General features: G+C 45.6%; 1 protein-coding gene across 2 annotated transcripts; it reads right to left on the minus strand.

Annotated features, from left to right (window-relative positions):
* Window positions 1-7,197: 7,197 nt before the first annotated feature.
* Window positions 7,198-14,665, minus strand: sting1 (stimulator of interferon response cGAMP interactor 1). 2 transcript variants are annotated; one of them, XM_007906261.2, is made up of 8 exons: window positions 14,385-14,665; window positions 14,078-14,279; window positions 12,547-12,805; window positions 11,541-11,736; window positions 10,752-10,860; window positions 9,583-9,821; window positions 8,554-8,740; window positions 7,198-8,012 (listed from the first exon to the last, which is right to left on the minus strand). In XM_007906261.2, the coding sequence occupies exons 3-8, from the start codon at window positions 12,762-12,764 to the stop codon at window positions 7,825-7,827; spliced, it is 1,137 nt and encodes a 378-aa protein (XP_007904452.1). In that variant the 5' UTR covers window positions 12,765-12,805; window positions 14,078-14,279; window positions 14,385-14,665; the 3' UTR covers window positions 7,198-7,824. The 2 variants fall into 2 exon arrangements, with proteins under 2 accessions (XP_007904452.1, XP_007904451.1); XM_007906260.2 differs by lacking the exon at window positions 14,078-14,279.
* Between the last annotated feature and the right edge of the window lie 2,332 nt (window positions 14,666-16,997).

Genomic DNA, 16,997 nt, shown 5'->3' on the forward strand with positions numbered 1-16,997 from the left:
CGCAAACAGACATGAAGTGGAGTCCTGTAGCTCAGTGGTTAGAGCACTCGCTTTGCAAGTGAGAGACCTGAGTTCAATTCCAGGCAGAGGGCGAAACCTTGGGCAAGTTTCCTTACTCCACACAGAGCCTAATAATAATCCCTCCAAAAACCAAAAACAATAATAAATTGGTCATTTTCAATCCATATGACTGTTTGTGGGACATTGCTGTGCGCAATTGGCTGCCGCATTCGCCCACAAATATACAGTCAATTCACTTTACAGTGTGTTCTGTGAAGCGCTTTGGGACGTCCTCCCGACGTGAAAAGCGCTATATCAAATGCAAGGATTATTATTATTATTATGAAAAAAGCAACCCATTTTTACCTGGGGGAATTGTTGGCCAGGACACCGAGAGAGACACCCATCCCTAAATAGATTTGAAACTCAATGTAACGGTTTTGGAATATTAGTTATAATTCCGCCTATTTGTTTCCCCCTCCCCCATATCCGACCGAACTTCCCCCCCACCCCCATCAGAAATGGGAGGAGAGGGTGATTTAGGTGTCTCCTGCATACTGTGCATTTTTCAGACGTTCACTGTCTAGACTTGGACATAGCGAAGAGGATGTTTAGGTGAGATGGTAATCAGCTGAGGAGAGCCAACATGAGTCATTATCCAAGAGAGAGAGATGGAGAGAGAGGGAAAGAGGGAGAAAACCAAATGCTTCCTGCTGTCATTTTTGAAATGTTACCTAAAAGTATTTGTCAAGCTGTTTTGCAATGGCTGGCTATGGGAGTGAATTAGTAATGGGAGGAAATAAACATAGGGAAACATTCAGGGAGAAATGGGTGTAACCAGCTGGGTTCCTCCCCACCCTCCCTTTTCAACTCATACACAGAATCTCACACACATATGCGCACACACACACACACACACAGTCTCTCACACGCATGCACAGAATCACAAACACACACAGAAATACAGACACAATTACACACACAATTACACACACACGTACAAGTACACACACACACACACGAGTACACACACAAGTACACACACACACGAGTTCACACACACACACACAAGTACACACACACATACACGAGTTCACACACACACACACGAGTACACACACAAGTACACACACACACGAGTTCACACACACACACACACAAGTACACACACACACATACAATGTCCCAGCTGTGATACTGCTGGAGTCAGTCACCACCCGCCCCGAATCACACGTTCCACAGAAAAAATGTGCGTAAAATAAATATGGAATATTGCAATCTTTCCGTTTATCAAAAAGACCTCACCAGTTCAGGAATCAAAATTTCTACATTAACGTCAGGAATAGAATGTCATTTCCTCAGCACACCATTGTGCAATCCACTTAGGGGTCTGAGATAATATGCCCCACCAGGCTAAATAAACTAACATTTTATTCCACGTTACTCAGTTTCCTCTCCATGTAGTCTAAACCTATTGTGGCCTCTGTCTCAGATTCTTCAAACCAAGTGAGAAGGAAATTGAGAGCCTTTACTCTAACGAACATTTCTCACCAACCCTCATTCTAACCTCAACTCCTAAGAAAAGCCCGGGTCAGACTTTTGTGTTTCTTCTAATCATTCCTGAATGATTCTCATAAGCACAGTCAATTGGTGGATCGCTTTCTGTGAGTAATATACCCGCCAAAAAAAAAATTGGTCACTCAATCCATGACTGTTTGTTGGACACTGCTGTGTTCAATTGGCTGCCGTGTTTCGCCCTCAAAATACACTGTCAATTCACTTTACAATATATTATTATTATATTCAATGAAGCGCTTTCACTCGTCTCAAAGATATCAAATGCAAGGATTAATACTATTATTATTATTATAAGACGCCAGACTTTGCCGGGTCTTTTGATTGCGAGGCTTGTGCTCTAACCACTGAGCTACAGAACCCCACTGAACTACAGTGGCCTGTTTCTGTGCAGTACAGTCTATGTAATCTCCAATAATAATCCCTCTAAAATAAAACAATAATAAATTGGCCATTTTCAATCCACGACTGTTTGTGGGACATTGCTGTGCGCAATTGGCTGCCGTGTTTCCCCCACAAATATACAGTCAATTTACTTTACAGCATATTCTGTGAAGCGCTTTGAGATGTTGAGAAGACGTGAAAAGCGCTCTATCAAATGCAAGGATTATTATTATTATTATTATTATCAACCACAATCTATTAGAAAGCCAGAACAGGCTTGAGTGGCTGAACAGCCTCCTCCTGTTCCTATATACCTATGTTCCATTTCTGATCACTATCATTAACAACAACTTACATTAATATAGTGCCTGTCCCCTGGGGCAGTGTCTCGGAGCGATTAGTGATGACAAACCCAATTCTTCCAGCTCAGAAATTGCCACCAGTGGTTTATCACAGGTGTAACAGTCACACGATATCTTAATAAAATCTGAGGTATGATCGAGCCTCACAGATCCATTACTAACAGTAATTAATTAGTTTCGCCTTGTGTTCAATTCATCCAAGTGATGAAAGGGTAAACTGCGTACTAACCGTACAGCTAACACAGGCTATAACCACACGAGCAATGAAGTGGGTTCACTTACCGTTTAAAGATTACTTTAACCCTGTAGAAACTTGATCCAAATCTAAATATTAACACCTGAAAATACACAAGCACCATGCTGTAAAAACCTTTTATAAACCTTGCACCTTGGACACCATCTGACATGATATTGGAAGATGAGGCAAAGCAGACTTGTGGCCAAGACAATGAAGGCAATATAAAGCGCAGGAGAAGACAGCTTGCAAAGGCACTTCTTGTGCGTACAGTACTTGTGGAGTCCTGTGGCTAAGTGGTTAGTGCCCCAGTCATGTGGGAAACGAGTGTAAGGAGAGAAAAGTCCCCAGTTTACGCCAGTCTCGGGATTAGAATTTGAACGCTTACCCCTCTGCTGATCTCTATTGCTGGTGATGTCAGTGACTGCACTCTCTGCTATCACCTCGTCCTGCTCTGGGGCCAGCCTTTGCCTTAATTAATGTAACCAACAACCGTAAAGTGATCCGCCAATCAACTAACAACCGGGTTCTTACTTACTGCGAGGTAAACAGAGGCGCGTAGAGTCAGAAAACTTACCTCAGGTTTCGCCCAATCTGGAAATTCCATCTGATTCCAGGTGAAGCATTTAGAAACTGAATGCATCGTTACACAAATTTGGTTTGGAAATGATAAACACACGCCCATACTCAGTTAGGCTCCGCAGTGTTTGACAGAAGGAAGTCTTAAATGTCTTTTTTTTAAAAAAACACATGGGTGAGACGGCTGAACAATGTGATCAGGCGCTATATCAAATGCAAAGATGATGATTATTATCATTTTAATATCAAAAGGTACAGGGAAAGGCAGGGGACATAATGAGTTTTTTTAGTCTAATAACAACTGACATTTTTACAGGGCCTTTCAAGCTTCACAAATAAATGACTCCAAGAACTCCAGAATTGGTGAGAAATTAAGTGAACGTGACATAGAGCGGTCAATCTGCCCAGAGATATCGCATAACAGACAGCGAGGCGACCAGGAATGCAACCAGTAACTCTCTCGGTGACTAGTAACGCTCTCTCGGTGACTAGTAACTCTCCCTCGGTGACTAGTAACTCTCCCTCGGTGACTAGCAACTCTCCCTCGGTGACTAGTAACTCTCCCTCGGTGACTAGTAACTCTCTCTCAGTGACTAGAAACTCAACCTCGGTGACTAGTAACTCTCTCAGTGAGGTGTAATGGCTGACTGGATGAAAGACCAGGTAGGATTCCAGGCCCGTTATGTGCAATGTGTAGTTCACTTTAAATGCCTGTGATGCGGTGAAGCGAAGTGAGCAAGGAGCTGGACGAGCTTCTGTTTAATAAATCGCAGGGTGCCTTGCAGGACAAAATGCATCAGTGAACAAGAAAAGCTGGCTTCCGTCCTTCAACCTATTGTTACAAACATCAGTAAATATCAAAAAAACCACCTCCCAATTAGTATTTTTTCTGGTCAGCCGGGTGTCTGACACAAGCGGAAACCCATCACTATGCTTAAGAGTATCCAAACCAGACTGAGAATTATATATATTATATATATATATATATATATATAGTATATATATCAACCTCGTTCCTCCAATTGGCACTTGGACAAAACCAAACCAACCTGTGTTGCAATCCATTGCATTGTAAGACTTGTATGTTTTCTGATCCTCTCAACATGATGATTATCTACTTATGCCTTGAACAATTAGTAAAATTTTATTTACCGTCTATTTTTTACCTGGTATAAAACAACACGGTCCAAGCAAACAGTGGGTTCATACACATTTTATTGTGGAAATACTCCACCACCTTCCCTACCTCCCCCTAGAACTCTCCGAACCCATACGCAACCTCAACTTCCTTCCTCCTCCACATCCGATCCCTCACCAGCACCACTTTCTTCCACCTCCGAGGCATCGCCTGTCTCCGCCAATACCTCACTCCAAAAGACATTGAAACCCTAGTCCATGCCTTTGTCACCTCCTGGCTGGACTATTCAAACGCCCTCCCATCTACTACCATCCATAAAATCCAGATTATTCAAAACTCTGCTGCCCGCATTCTCACCCGCACCAAACTCCGCTCCCCGATCACCCCAGTCCTTGCCAGACTGCACTGGCTGCCTATCCCAGAGAGAATCGATTTCAAAATCCTCACTCTTATCTTCAAATTCCTCCACTTCTCTGCACCCCCTACCTCTCTGACCTCCTCTCTCCTCAAAACAGTGCCCGTTGCCTTCGTTCCGCCGGGTCTGGCCTCCTCCTTGTCCCCCGAATCCTCCACTTCACCCTCGGTGGCTGTGCCTTCAGCCACTACGCCCCGAGGCTCTGGAACTCCCTTCCTGACTCCCTTCGTCTCGCTCCCTCTCTTCCTACTTTCAGGTCCCTGCTGAAGACCTTTCTTTTTGACCGCGCCTTTGGTCACCTTTCTCCCCCTCCCTCGGCCCCGGTATCCATTACTGTGAAGCGCTCTGAGACGCCGTTCAGCGTGGAGGGTGCTATATAAATCCAAGTTGTTGTTGTTGCTGTTATTGAATAGTAAAAAAAAAGTTTTTCCTTTTGTTGTTTTTTTGGCCCAAGTTCCCAAGAGAAAGAGCAAGAGAGAGAGAGCGAGAGAGAGAAAGAGAGAGAGCATGCTTTTTAAATAACGTCAGTGCTTGAAAATGACCAGAGAAAAAATGACGAGAATTACAAGACTGGATATCATGAACTCTTTTAAAAAGTTTTCACTTTTTTTCTTTTGACAAAGCAATACCAGTTCCAAACATGTTGCTTTTGGATTGATCAACGCAGCACCCAAAGCGTTCATTCATTCACTTTCAGTGTTTTGCACACCAATAACGGATAACCCAAAAGCTTCACAGATATTTGCAGAGAGAAAGCAAGTATACAACACAGCCAGATTTTTTTTTTTTTAAAAATTGTCAAAATATGGCACCACTTAGTGTTGAGAAACTTAACCAGCATGCATAGATGCATCCTATAATTTTTGCTGCTACACCCTCCCCATCCCCATAATAATCCCTCCAAAACCAAAAACAATAATAAATTGGTCATTTTCAATCCACGACTGTTTGTGGGACATTGCTGTGCGCAATTGGCTGCCGCGTTCGCCCACAAATATACAGTCAATTCACTTTACAGTGTGTTCTGTGAAGCGCTTTGGGACGTCCTCCCGACGTGAAAAGCGCTATATCAAATGCAAGGATTATTATTATTATTATTATCTCCCCCTCCCACCCAGGCTCCTACCCATCCCTCCCTCCACATCTTCGAAGCTGTCTCCCCCTCCTCTCTCAACACCACTATAACTGGCATGAAACTAACCATCTGCTCCCTCGATCCCATCCCTATCCCTCTCCTTAACTCCCAGCTCCACTACCTTGCCCCTCTACTCACAGACATTTCCCTATCCTCTGGTACTGTTCTCACCCGATTTAAAAACGCCATCATCGCTCCTAGCCTTAAAAAACCCTCCCTGGACCAATCTCTACTCTCAAACTACCACCCCATCTCCAACTCCTTTTCCTCTCCAGGGTCCTGGAATGAGTTGTTGCTTCTCAGCTTCGCTCCTTCCTCTCCCTTCACGAACCCCTCCAATTAGGTTTCTGTGCCGCCGATCGTTCTGATCGTACCTCTCACACCACCTTCACTTCAGAAACAGCCCTGGACAAGTGACAAATGACATTGTGTCCATCTGCGACCAGGGCTCCCTCTGACTCCTCATCCTCCTTGACCGCTCTGCTGCCTTCTACACTGTCGACTGTATCCTCATCCGCCACTTCTCCTCTCACCTCAACCTCCACGGCTCTGTCCTTGACTGGTTCAGATCGTACCTCTCACACCGCCTCCACTTCATCTCCACAAACGGTTTCTTCTCTAGCCCCCACATCATCTCGTGCAGAACCTCAGCATCTTGTTTGACCCTCGACTATCGTTTCTACGCCATATTTGCACCATGACCTGCTCTGCCTTTCCCCACCTCAACATCGCCCGGCTCCACCACTGTCTTACACCACAGGCCGCCGAAACCCTCCCTTTCATTACATCGCGGCTCGACAATGCAAACTCATTGCTTGTCGGCCTCCCCAAATCCTCCCTCCATAGGCTGCAGATCATCCAGAACTCTGCTGCCCGCATCCTCACCTGCGTCAGGCTCTGCGGCTCTATCACCCCATCCTCGCCCGACTTCACTGGCTTCCCATCACACAGAGGACACAGTTCAAGATTCTGGTCCTCACCTTCAAAGCCCTCCATGGCCTCGCTCACCCCTACCTCTGCGACCTCCGAACCTCCTACCATCCTGCTCGCTTCCTCCGCTCAGCGGGCTCCGGCCTGCTTCACATCCCCCGCCTCGCTTGCGGGGGTGTCTTCTGCCTCTCTGCCTCCACCCTCTGGAACTCCATCCCGCAGTCCCTCTGCCTTGCCTTCTCCCTTGCCTCCTTCAAGACCCATCTCAAGCCCCTCCATGCTTTCGATCTCCCTGCATCCCCCCTCTGCCCTCCACACTCCCCAACCCCGACCTTGGGTCTGTCCAGCGCCTTGGGACGTCCTCCCGACGTAAAAGGCGCTATACCAATGTAATTTTGTTGCTGTTGTTGTAATAAATAAATTCACTTGTCTGCTGTTGTGTTTGGTTTTCTCATCTTTAATTTATTAACGAAATTCTGAAAAAATGTATAAAGCATATAAAAAGAAGCAAACCATAAACCTGAAGGAAGATGGATGGAGTTGAAACAGAACACGCAAATAATGGCTAAATGGTTTAAAATATCATGCACTGGTTTGGTTATGGTTCTTTTTTGCACTGTTAGCTCCATTGCTATCTCCTTCAGAAGCTTTGTTGAAAGTTAAAAACGACTCCAAAATAGTAGAGATAATAATAATAATCTTTACATCTGATACAGTGCCTTTCACGTCAGGAGGACGTCTCAAAGCGCTTCACAGAATTCATGGTAAAGTGGAGTCACTCTGCATTTTAATGGAAGAGAGTAGCTAATAAAATAAAAAGCTGAAATAAAGATAAGAATTTCCACACCCCAGTACAGGGAAGATAATCGTGGAAAGCAAATCACCAATTCACTGTCTGCCAAAACCATCTTTTCATAGGAACAGGAGAGGCCATTCAGCCCCTCGAGCTTGTTCCGCCATTCTATTAGATCACGGCACCTCAATTCCAATTATTCAGTTTTTCTGCAACCGCACGGCTGACCCCCACCTTGTACCTCACAGCTGGGAAATGAAGCCCATCTAAAGTTAAAGTTAAGGACAATAACTGCGCAGAGGCTTGGGATCATCGCTGATCATCAAGTGGGGTTCGCTGGACATGCAGTCCGTCTCGTTTGCGTTACTCGGCTCAGCCACAGGGTATTCCGTTAGCTCCTGCCTCATGTGTTTCAGAATCTCTTCAGATACAAAATGTGGACCCAGTTCTGCTCCCTCCAAATCATCTGCAAAGCAAACAGCCACAAGTTCACAAACCTACACTGCAATACAACGCAATGCGATCTACAGTTTCCGGGAGGACGTCTCAAAGCTCTCGACACTACTGGCTTGACACAAAGCTTGGGCGGGGGGGGGGGGGGGGGGGGGGGGGGTGTGGGGGCTGGGGATGAGGGGAAGAGATAATAATAATTCATATAAAAATAATCCTTGCATTTGATATTGCGCATTGTCATGTCGTTGAGACGTCTTAAAGCGCTTCACAGAATATATTGTGAAGTGGATTGACTGTATATTTTATGAGCAAAACGTGGAAGCCAATTGCGCACAGCAGTGCGTGTGTGTCCCACAAACAAGTCGCAGATTTTTTTTGAGGGATTATTACCCCGGGAAAACAATCTGCCAATCGACTGGCAAGCGGGTTCCAACTTACTGTTAGGTAAACGGGAGCACGTGGAGTAAGGAACCTGGGTCCTCGGACTTGTAAGGTGAGCACACTAATCACTACACTCTAGGACTCTAATCTCCAAGCACAGCAATCCACCTTACCATCATATGGGATTAATCGATAGGAGCCAGTGACCTCGGGAACGTTGTTGAGGATGGACTTTAACGTCCTGTAGAAGAGCTTGGCCTGGTCCAGACGCTGCTCTTTGCTGAAGGCAGCTGCCGAGTCGTTGGTCATTTCAAACAGAGAGCGCAGAGGTGTGGCGTACTCCAGGATACAGTGATGAGGCTGCGAGTCAGAACACGAGAGGACCTTAGCAGGATACTTCATAATAATAATAATCCTTGCATTTGATATAGTGCCTTATCACGTCGTTGAAATTGTGACGTCTCAAACACTTCATAGAATATATTGTAAAGTGTAGTGACTGTATAGTTTTGTGGGTGAAAAGCAGTAGCCAATTGCGCACAGTAGTGTCCCACAAACCGACTGAGTGATCAAGTTTTTTTTCTTTTTACAATGGAAGTTAAACAGAACATTGGTAGGTTCCTTACTCCACGTGCTCTCATTTATCTAACAGTAAGTTGGAACCCGGTTGTCAGTCGATTGGCAGATCGTTTTCCCGGGGTAATAATCCCTATCACATCTTCAAAATGTTTCAAGCGGGTCACGGGATATTATTGTAAAAGTGTAATGACTGTGTGTTTGTGTCAGCCAATCTGCGCACGGAGACATCCCACAAGCAGCCATGATGTAAGTGACCTATTTTATTTGGTGGGGTTTGGGTTGTGAGCCAAGACCCCGAGAAAGAGAAAACTCCTTTCTCCGTACAAATAGCGTCTGACACATGCGGAAACCCACCAACTTATGACCAATTGAAGAATTCCATGCATCCCACCTACATAGTGGGCACTGGGGGTAACTGCTGGAGGCTATCCTGCTAAAACCCCATAGCTTGCCATTGATAGTGTTGTCTGGCAAGCTTTCCCGCTGTTTGTCCTGCTAGGATCACCCTACCCATTAGGGCTTTGGCTTGTAGGGTTAACAGGAGCTGAATGAAAGGCGCCGTATCAAATGCAAGATTATTATTAATGTCTAACGTGTAAACTGGTAGGAAAGGCGTCTTGTACCTGTTGTTTCTTCTGATCATAGATCAGGTAGATGCTGTGCTTGTAACTTCTGCTCTTGATTCCAGCTCTGTCGACGAGGAGTTCGGGCAGATTTTGATAGAATACAATGTTCGTGTCCACTTTTTCCAACTTGTCCAGAACTTTACAGCTGAACGGGATAAGGATGTACAGCTTCTTTCCCTTTTGCTGGAGAACATTGCCATATTCTCTGTGGTATTGATTTATTTTTTCCTCCAGTTCTATTCAATGCAACCAGAGGTTAGTAAGTGTTTATACAACACGACAACGCAGAAACATTGCATCATCGGGGACAGTCGCGAGCCGGCGAGCAGCGGGACCTCGAGAAACTCAGTAAACCGAGCGGGAGTTGCGAGAAGCGAGGGCCGAAGGCTTTGGTCGACAAAAGGCGGGGAAAGCCATGGATGGGCGAGAAATTTTCAAGTCTCTGCCTGTACAACGTGTGCCGAGGCCACAGGTGGGCGAACATGCGGCAGGTGAGCAGCAGCCAGGAGAAGCCTCAGCTGATTCAGGCGCGGGGACGCCACTTCAAAATGCCCCGCCTGAATAACAGCCAAATCTCACTGCCGGACGTCACTTCAGGCGCCATTTTGAAACCCGTCCGGGCTGGATAAGTATAGTGTCACGTCACTTCCTGGTGCCAGTTTCAAATCCGCCAGAGTGGGGTAAGTACACGCAATTATCCTTCTGCTACCTTCCCTCCCGGTCTCTGGCACCGAAGCCATGACCGCCATCCCACCTCTCCCCCTCCCCCCTGTGCTGTCTCCTGTGGCTCACGGGCTGATGCTGTCCCACTGATCGCTCACTGCCGGTCTCTGCGTGCGTTTTACTGAGTCCGGTCTCTTCCGCGTCCCCCGAATCCTCCACTCCACCATCAGTGGCCCTGGCTCGGCCTTGGGCTCCATCGTTGTTAATCGCTCTGAGACCCTGCCCGGCGTGGAGGGCGCTGTATAAGTGCAAGTTGTTGCTCTAAAGTTTCGAGATGTAGTGGCTGAAATCACGGCCATCGATGGTGAAACGGAGGGCACGAGGGATAAACAGGAGGCCAGAGCCGGTCGAGTGGAGGCGACTGGTTGTGGAGTAGGGAGTAAGAGGGTGGAATACAGTGGATAAAGTACAGTGGAACCAATACATGTTGTGCAAGCACTTACTAGGTAAAACTATCTTCAGGTAACCCAGGTAATAGGACCAGGCCAAACCGTGGGCAACGTTACACTTGTTTGTCTCAGAGATTTCTGAAATTTGGGCCGGAGAAAGAACCTGCAGAGAGATTTATACAAAGGATAAAAAGAAGATATTTTCTGTCACCGAATGCTTTTATGATATCATACAGTGCCTTTCACGTAATAACACACGTCCCAAAGCGCGTCACAAAAGAAAAGCAATTGAATAGAAATAATAGCAAATGTTTCTATATATTGGCAAATGCAGTGGCTAATCTTTCATTCACCTGAATCTAAAATGCGCTCTGAGATGTGCAAGACACTGTGTAAATGCGAGTTGTTCTTGTTGTTGTTGTTGATCAGCCCTGTTATACAGCAAAAGCTGTATTCACGTAGCGCCCTTCACGCAGGGTTTGGGTCTCGGAACGAGCACTGACATCAATAGACACTCCTGCGATGCCACAACCTTCCTCCCTTAACTGGCGAGCTCGATCATTCAGTTGGAGTTTCACTACAAACTTAAAACTCGGAATAGTCATCATAATAATAATCCTTGCATTTCATATAGCACCTTGCCACCTCATTGAGACATCTCAAAGCGCTTCACGGAATACACGGTAAAGTGAATTGACCGTGTACTTGTGGATGAAACGCGACAGCCAATTGCACACAGCAACGTCCCACAAACAGTCGTGTAAGGGAATCCGCTGCAATCTGCACGCAAAGACGCGCGTTGGAACAAACAACGCAGAAACAGCTGTGTGGAAAAATACTCACATCAAGTTGAAACACTTTGAGGAATAAAACGCAGAAGCAGGTCAGGCTGATTGTTTGTCCCACAGTGGGAACGGCATAGCTCATGTGTTTCTCATAGGGAAGAACCCAGTTGAACAACAGGGAAATAAGTAGACAAAAGCCATATTTCTTCCAATCCAAGGATGCATTTAAAGCTCTCACCCAACTGTTCTGATACCTGGTGATTTAAAAAGAAACGTGAAGCCCCTGAATATTATAATAATAATAATAATCCTTGCATTTGACATAACAACAACAAAATTACATTTGTATAGTACCTTTCACGTCGGGAGGACGTCCCAAGGCGCTGGACAATCAGTGTTTTGGACCAAGCTGGTGTTTGGGATCAGGGAAGGTGGAGGACAGCGGGGGGAAGGAGGGTGACCAAAGGCACGATCAAAGAGGAGGGTCTTGAGACAGCTCTTGAAGAAAGCAAGGGAGGGGGCAAGGCAGAGGGACTGCGGGATGGGGGGGGGGGGTAGAGGAGGACCATTGGTGGAGATGAAATGGAGATGGTGTGAGAGGTAGGATCTGAACCATTCAAGGACAGAACCATGAAGATTGAGGTGAGAGGAGAGGCGGTGGAGGAGGATAGAGTGGCCAACAGTATCGAAGGCAGCAGAGAGGTTATAGTAATAGTGCCTTATTACGTTGTTGAGACGTTTCAAAGCGCTTCACAGAATATACTGTAAAAGCAAAGTGACTGTATTTTGTGGGCAAAACGTGGTTGCGCGCAGGAGCCATGGATTGAGTGACCAATTTTTTTGGGGGTGGGACTGAGGGTGATTATTGTCCCCACAAAGCCATCTGCCAATCGACTAACAACCGAGTTCCTACTTACTGCTAAGTAAACAGAGATGTATGGAGTGAGGAAACTTACTTAAGGTTTTGCCCCGCCCGGGAAACCGAATACTCACGGAATAACCCACACAACAGTAAAAGACGACAGTGATTCTCTTTGAGGAAGGAAGAATGCTACAGAACGTACCTGGTCTGTTTGTGGCCGAGCTCTTCTACAAACTCGCAGAGTCTCAGCAAACAAAGGGCGAAAAACGATACGATTAGCTGCTGCGCTACTTGCTGCACGATAAATTTGATATGGTAGTCAGGAGTTAGCATGAAGTACAGGCAAGCCAAACCAGACATTAATATCAGGCCCACGTAAGTGGCTACTTTCCCGCGGGGCCGTGGTATGCTGTCAGACATCCTCCGAGGTTGGCTTTTAACTCCACGATGTGTGTGGCCGTCTGCGTCCAAGAGAAAAATTATTTACCAAGCAGTCCCGTGACGTAGTGGTTAGCGCTGTCCCTCGTAAGCAAGAGGACACGGGTTCGATTCCCAGGCGGCGCGAAACTTAAGGCAAGTTTCCTTATTCCACGCGCCCCTGTTTACCTAGCAGTAAGTAGGAACCCGGTTGTTGGTTGATTGGTGGATCGCTTTCTGGGAATAATAATCCCATCAAAAAAAAATCGGTCATTCAATCCATGACTGTTTGTGGAACACTGGTGTGTGCAATTGGCTGCCATTTTTCACCCTCAAAATACGCTGTCAATTCACTTTACAGGATATTATTATTATATTCCGTGAAGCACTTTCACACGTCTCAAAGACGTGACAAGGTTATATCAAATGCAAGGATAATTATTATTATTATTTTAAGGCACCAGACTTTGCCGGGTCTCTCACTTGAGAGGCGTGTGCTCTAATCACTTGGCTACAGGATCCCAATGAACTACAATGGCCTGTATCTGTGCGGTACAGTCTGTGTAAATCTCCCATCAACCACAATCTGTAGAAAGCCAGAACAGATTTGAGTGGCTGAACAGTCTCTTCCTGTTCCTATATGCCTTTCACGTGGGGCAGTGTCTCGGAGTGATTAGTGAAGATAAACCCAATTCTTCCAGCTCAGAAATCACCGCCAGTGGTTTATCACAGATGCAACAGTCACACGATATCTAAATAAAACCTTAGATATGATCGAACCTCACAGATCCATTACTAACAGAGCAAATAGACTGCCATTGGGTCTATGGTGGAGTTAAGATGCTCCAAGCTGAGATATTAATTTCTAATTTAATCACTAGATGGCCCCAAAGAGCAGTCAAATTGTTCACACCCACCAAACTGAAACCTGGTTATAATAATCCTTGTATTTGATATAGTGGTTTTCACGTCTTCTAGACAACCCAAAGCGCTTCACAGAATATACTGTAAAGTGTACTGACTGTATATTTTGTGGGCGAAATGCAGCAGCCAATTGCGCACAGCAGTGTCCCACAAACAGTCGTGGATTGAGTGACCAAATTATCATTGCGTATTTTTTCTTGAGGGATTATTATCAGGGATGTGGAGTAAGGAAACTTGCCCAAGGTTTCGCCCTCAGGAAATCAAGCCCAGGTCTCTCACTTGCAAGGCAAGTACTCTAACCACTGAGCTACTGCATGAAAGGGTTAGCCGCGTACTAACGGTACAGCTAACACAGGCTTTAACCACACGAGCAATGAAGTGGATTCACATACCGCTGTAGAAACTTGATCCAAATCTAACTGGATCAAGCGATGAGCTTGTTATTCTTCTGCCATGAATCCTCTCTAAGATGCTGCGCTCTTTCAAGTCCGTTGTTTTGGGGAGCGGAAAAGGTTTTAACTTCCACGAAAAAAAGAAAAAGCTTAGTAGAAAAAGTGAAACTTTGATTTGTGGAAATGCGGTGGATTCCCGTTTCTTTAGACGACAAAAAGGAAAGAAAAGGAAAGCCCCAGTCATGTGGGAAACCAGAGAAAAGTCCCCACTTTATAACGGTTTCAGGATTGGAATGTGAACGCTTACCCCTCTGCTGATCTCTGTTGCTGGTGGTGTCAGTGACTGCACTCCCTGCTATCACCTCGTCCTGCTCTGGGGCCAGCCTTTGCCTTAATTATGCTAATAACAACCGTAAAGCGATCCGTCAATCAACTAACAACTGGGTTCTTACTTCCTGCGAGGTAAACAGAGGCGTGTATAGAGTCAGAAGACTTACCTCAGATTTCGCCCAACCTGGAAATTGCATTTGATTCCAGGTGAAGCATTTAGAAACTGTAATTTGGTGGAAATGATAAACACACTCTCATACTTCAGTTAGGCTCTGCAATGTTTGACAGAAGGAAGTCTTAAATTTCTTTTTTTAAAAAAAAACACACACACACACACACACACACAGACACACAGAAAGAGATTTGCAGAAGCAGATGTCTTACCACATTGGTATTGTTTAAGTCAAGTCATGTTCATTAAAAAAAAGGGAACTGGCTAAAAATTCGAAGCAACGTAATAGGTGGGCAAATTGGCTGCCACGTTTGGCCCACCAAACGGACAGTCACCACACTTTGTGATAAATCCTTGACTGGTTCAGATCGTACCTTTCAAACCGCATCCACTTCATCTCCACAAATGGTTTCTCCTCCAGCCCCCGCACCGTCTCATGAGGTGTTCCTCAGGGCTCTGTCCTTGGTCCCCTCCTCTTCAATATCTATATGCTCCCTCTTGTTGAGATCATCCGCAGATATGGGGTCAACTTCCACATGTATGCGGATGACACCCAACTCTACTCTGAACCTCCACCCTCAACTCCAGGACCACTGCTGCCCTGACAGAATGTCTGTCAGACATCAAGTCCTGGATGAGAGCTAGTTTTCTTCAGTTGAATGTCAACAAGACCTCAACCTGTTTGACCCTCAACTATCCTTTGTACCCCACATCTGCTCTGCCTTCCTCTACCTCCGCAATGTCGCCCAGCTCCGCCACTGTCTCACACCGTAGGCCGCCAAAACCCTCATACACGCCTTCATTACATCAAGGCTTGACTTTGCAAATTCTTGCTTGTCGGCCTCCCCAACTCCTCCCTCCATAGGCTGCAGATCATCCAGAACTCTACAGCCCGTGTCCTCTCCCGCACCAGGCTCCGCGACCCTATCACCCCCATCCTCGCCCAACTCCACTGGCTTCCCATCACACAGAGGATACAATTCAAGATCCTGGTCCTCACCTTCAAAGCTCTCCATAGCCTTGCTCCCCCCTACCTACCTCGGCGACCTCCTAACCCCCTACCATCCTGTTCGCTCCCTCCGCTCAGCGGGCTCTGGCCTGCTTCACGTCCCCCACCTCGTTCACCCCACTATTGACGTGTGGGCTTCTGCCCCCACCCTCTGGAACCCACATTATACACAGTATATTCTGTGAAGCGCTTTGAGATGGCTGAACGACGTGATCAGGCGCTATATCAAATGCAAAGATTATTATTATCATTTTAATATCAAAGACAGGGGATAAAATGAGTTCAGGAGATTTAGTCTAACAACTGACATTTTTACAGCGCCTTTCAAGCTTCACAAATAAATGACTCAAAGAACTCCAGAATTGATGAGAAATTAAGTGAACGTGACATAGAGTGATCATCTGCCCGGAGACATCGCATAACAGACAGCGAGGCAACCAGGAATGCAACCAGTAACTCTCTCTCAGTGACTAGCAACTCTCTCTCAGTAACTAGTAACTCTCTCTCAGTGACTAGTAATTCTCTCTCTCAGTGACTAGTAAGTATTTCTCAGTGACTAATAAGTCTCTCTGTTACTAGTAACTATCTCTCAGTGGCTAGTAACTGTCTCTCAGTGACTAGTAATTCTCTCAGCAACTAGTAAGTATTTCTCAGTGACTAGTAACTATCTAGTGGAGTCCTGTAGCTCAATGGTTCGAGGACTCGTCTCGCAAGCGAGAGACCTGGGTTCAATTCCCAGCAGGGCAAAACCTTGGGCAAGTTTCCTTACTCCACATCCTTCGAGAAAAAAAAACAATAATAAATTGGTCACTTCAATCCACAACTATTTGTGGGACACTCCTTGCACAATTGGCTGCCACATTTCGCCCACAAAATATGCAGTCAATTCACTTTACAGTATATTCTGTGAAGCGCTTTGAGACGTCTCAAAGACGTGAAAAGTGTTGTATCAAATGCAAGGATTATATTATTAGTAACTATCTCTGTGACTAGTAACTCTCTCAGTGGCCAGTTAGCCATCTCCTAGTGACAAATAGCATCTGCCAGAGACCAGGCAGCAAGTAAACCAAACCAGAACCCAGCGATCAGCTCACACTGACTCACTGTCTGAGTCGATTTGAGAAGATAGCACACTGAAGTCCCTGAACCTGTTCTTCGGTATTAGGTAATCATTGTCTTTTCTGTACTTCTGCAGCGCTGATAATCACTGGACTCAAACATTAGAGTTAACAAGACTGCTTAAAAAAAAGTTAAAAATCCAATTAGGATAAAATACTGATTAGACGTCAATGAAAGCTGGCAAAGAACAAACTGGTGGAATATTTACTGGGAAACATTTATTGCATCTTGACCACATGCTAAGGCGCTATATCAAATGCAGGGATTATTATTATTATCATTATTAGTAG

This window comes from Callorhinchus milii, unplaced genomic scaffold, assembly GCF_018977255.1.
Source record: "Callorhinchus milii isolate IMCB2004 unplaced genomic scaffold, IMCB_Cmil_1.0 Scaffold13, whole genome shotgun sequence".
In the NCBI taxonomy this organism is placed as follows: domain Eukaryota; kingdom Metazoa; phylum Chordata; class Chondrichthyes; order Chimaeriformes; family Callorhinchidae; genus Callorhinchus; species Callorhinchus milii.

Excerpts from the sequence above, each read along its gene's own strand:
- sting1 (XM_007906260.2), bottom strand. The coding sequence starts at position 12,764 with ATGTCTGACAGCATACCACGGCCCCGCGGGAAAGTAGCCACTTACGTG. Across the intron at positions 11,737-12,546 it reads CTCGGCCACAAACAGACCAG|GTATCAGAACAGTTGGGTGA; the intron begins GTACGTTCTGTA and ends TTAAATCACCAG. Across the intron at positions 8,013-8,553 it reads TCGATTAATCCCATATGATG|ATGATTTGGAGGGAGCAGAA; the intron begins GTAAGGTGGATT and ends TTTGCTTTGCAG.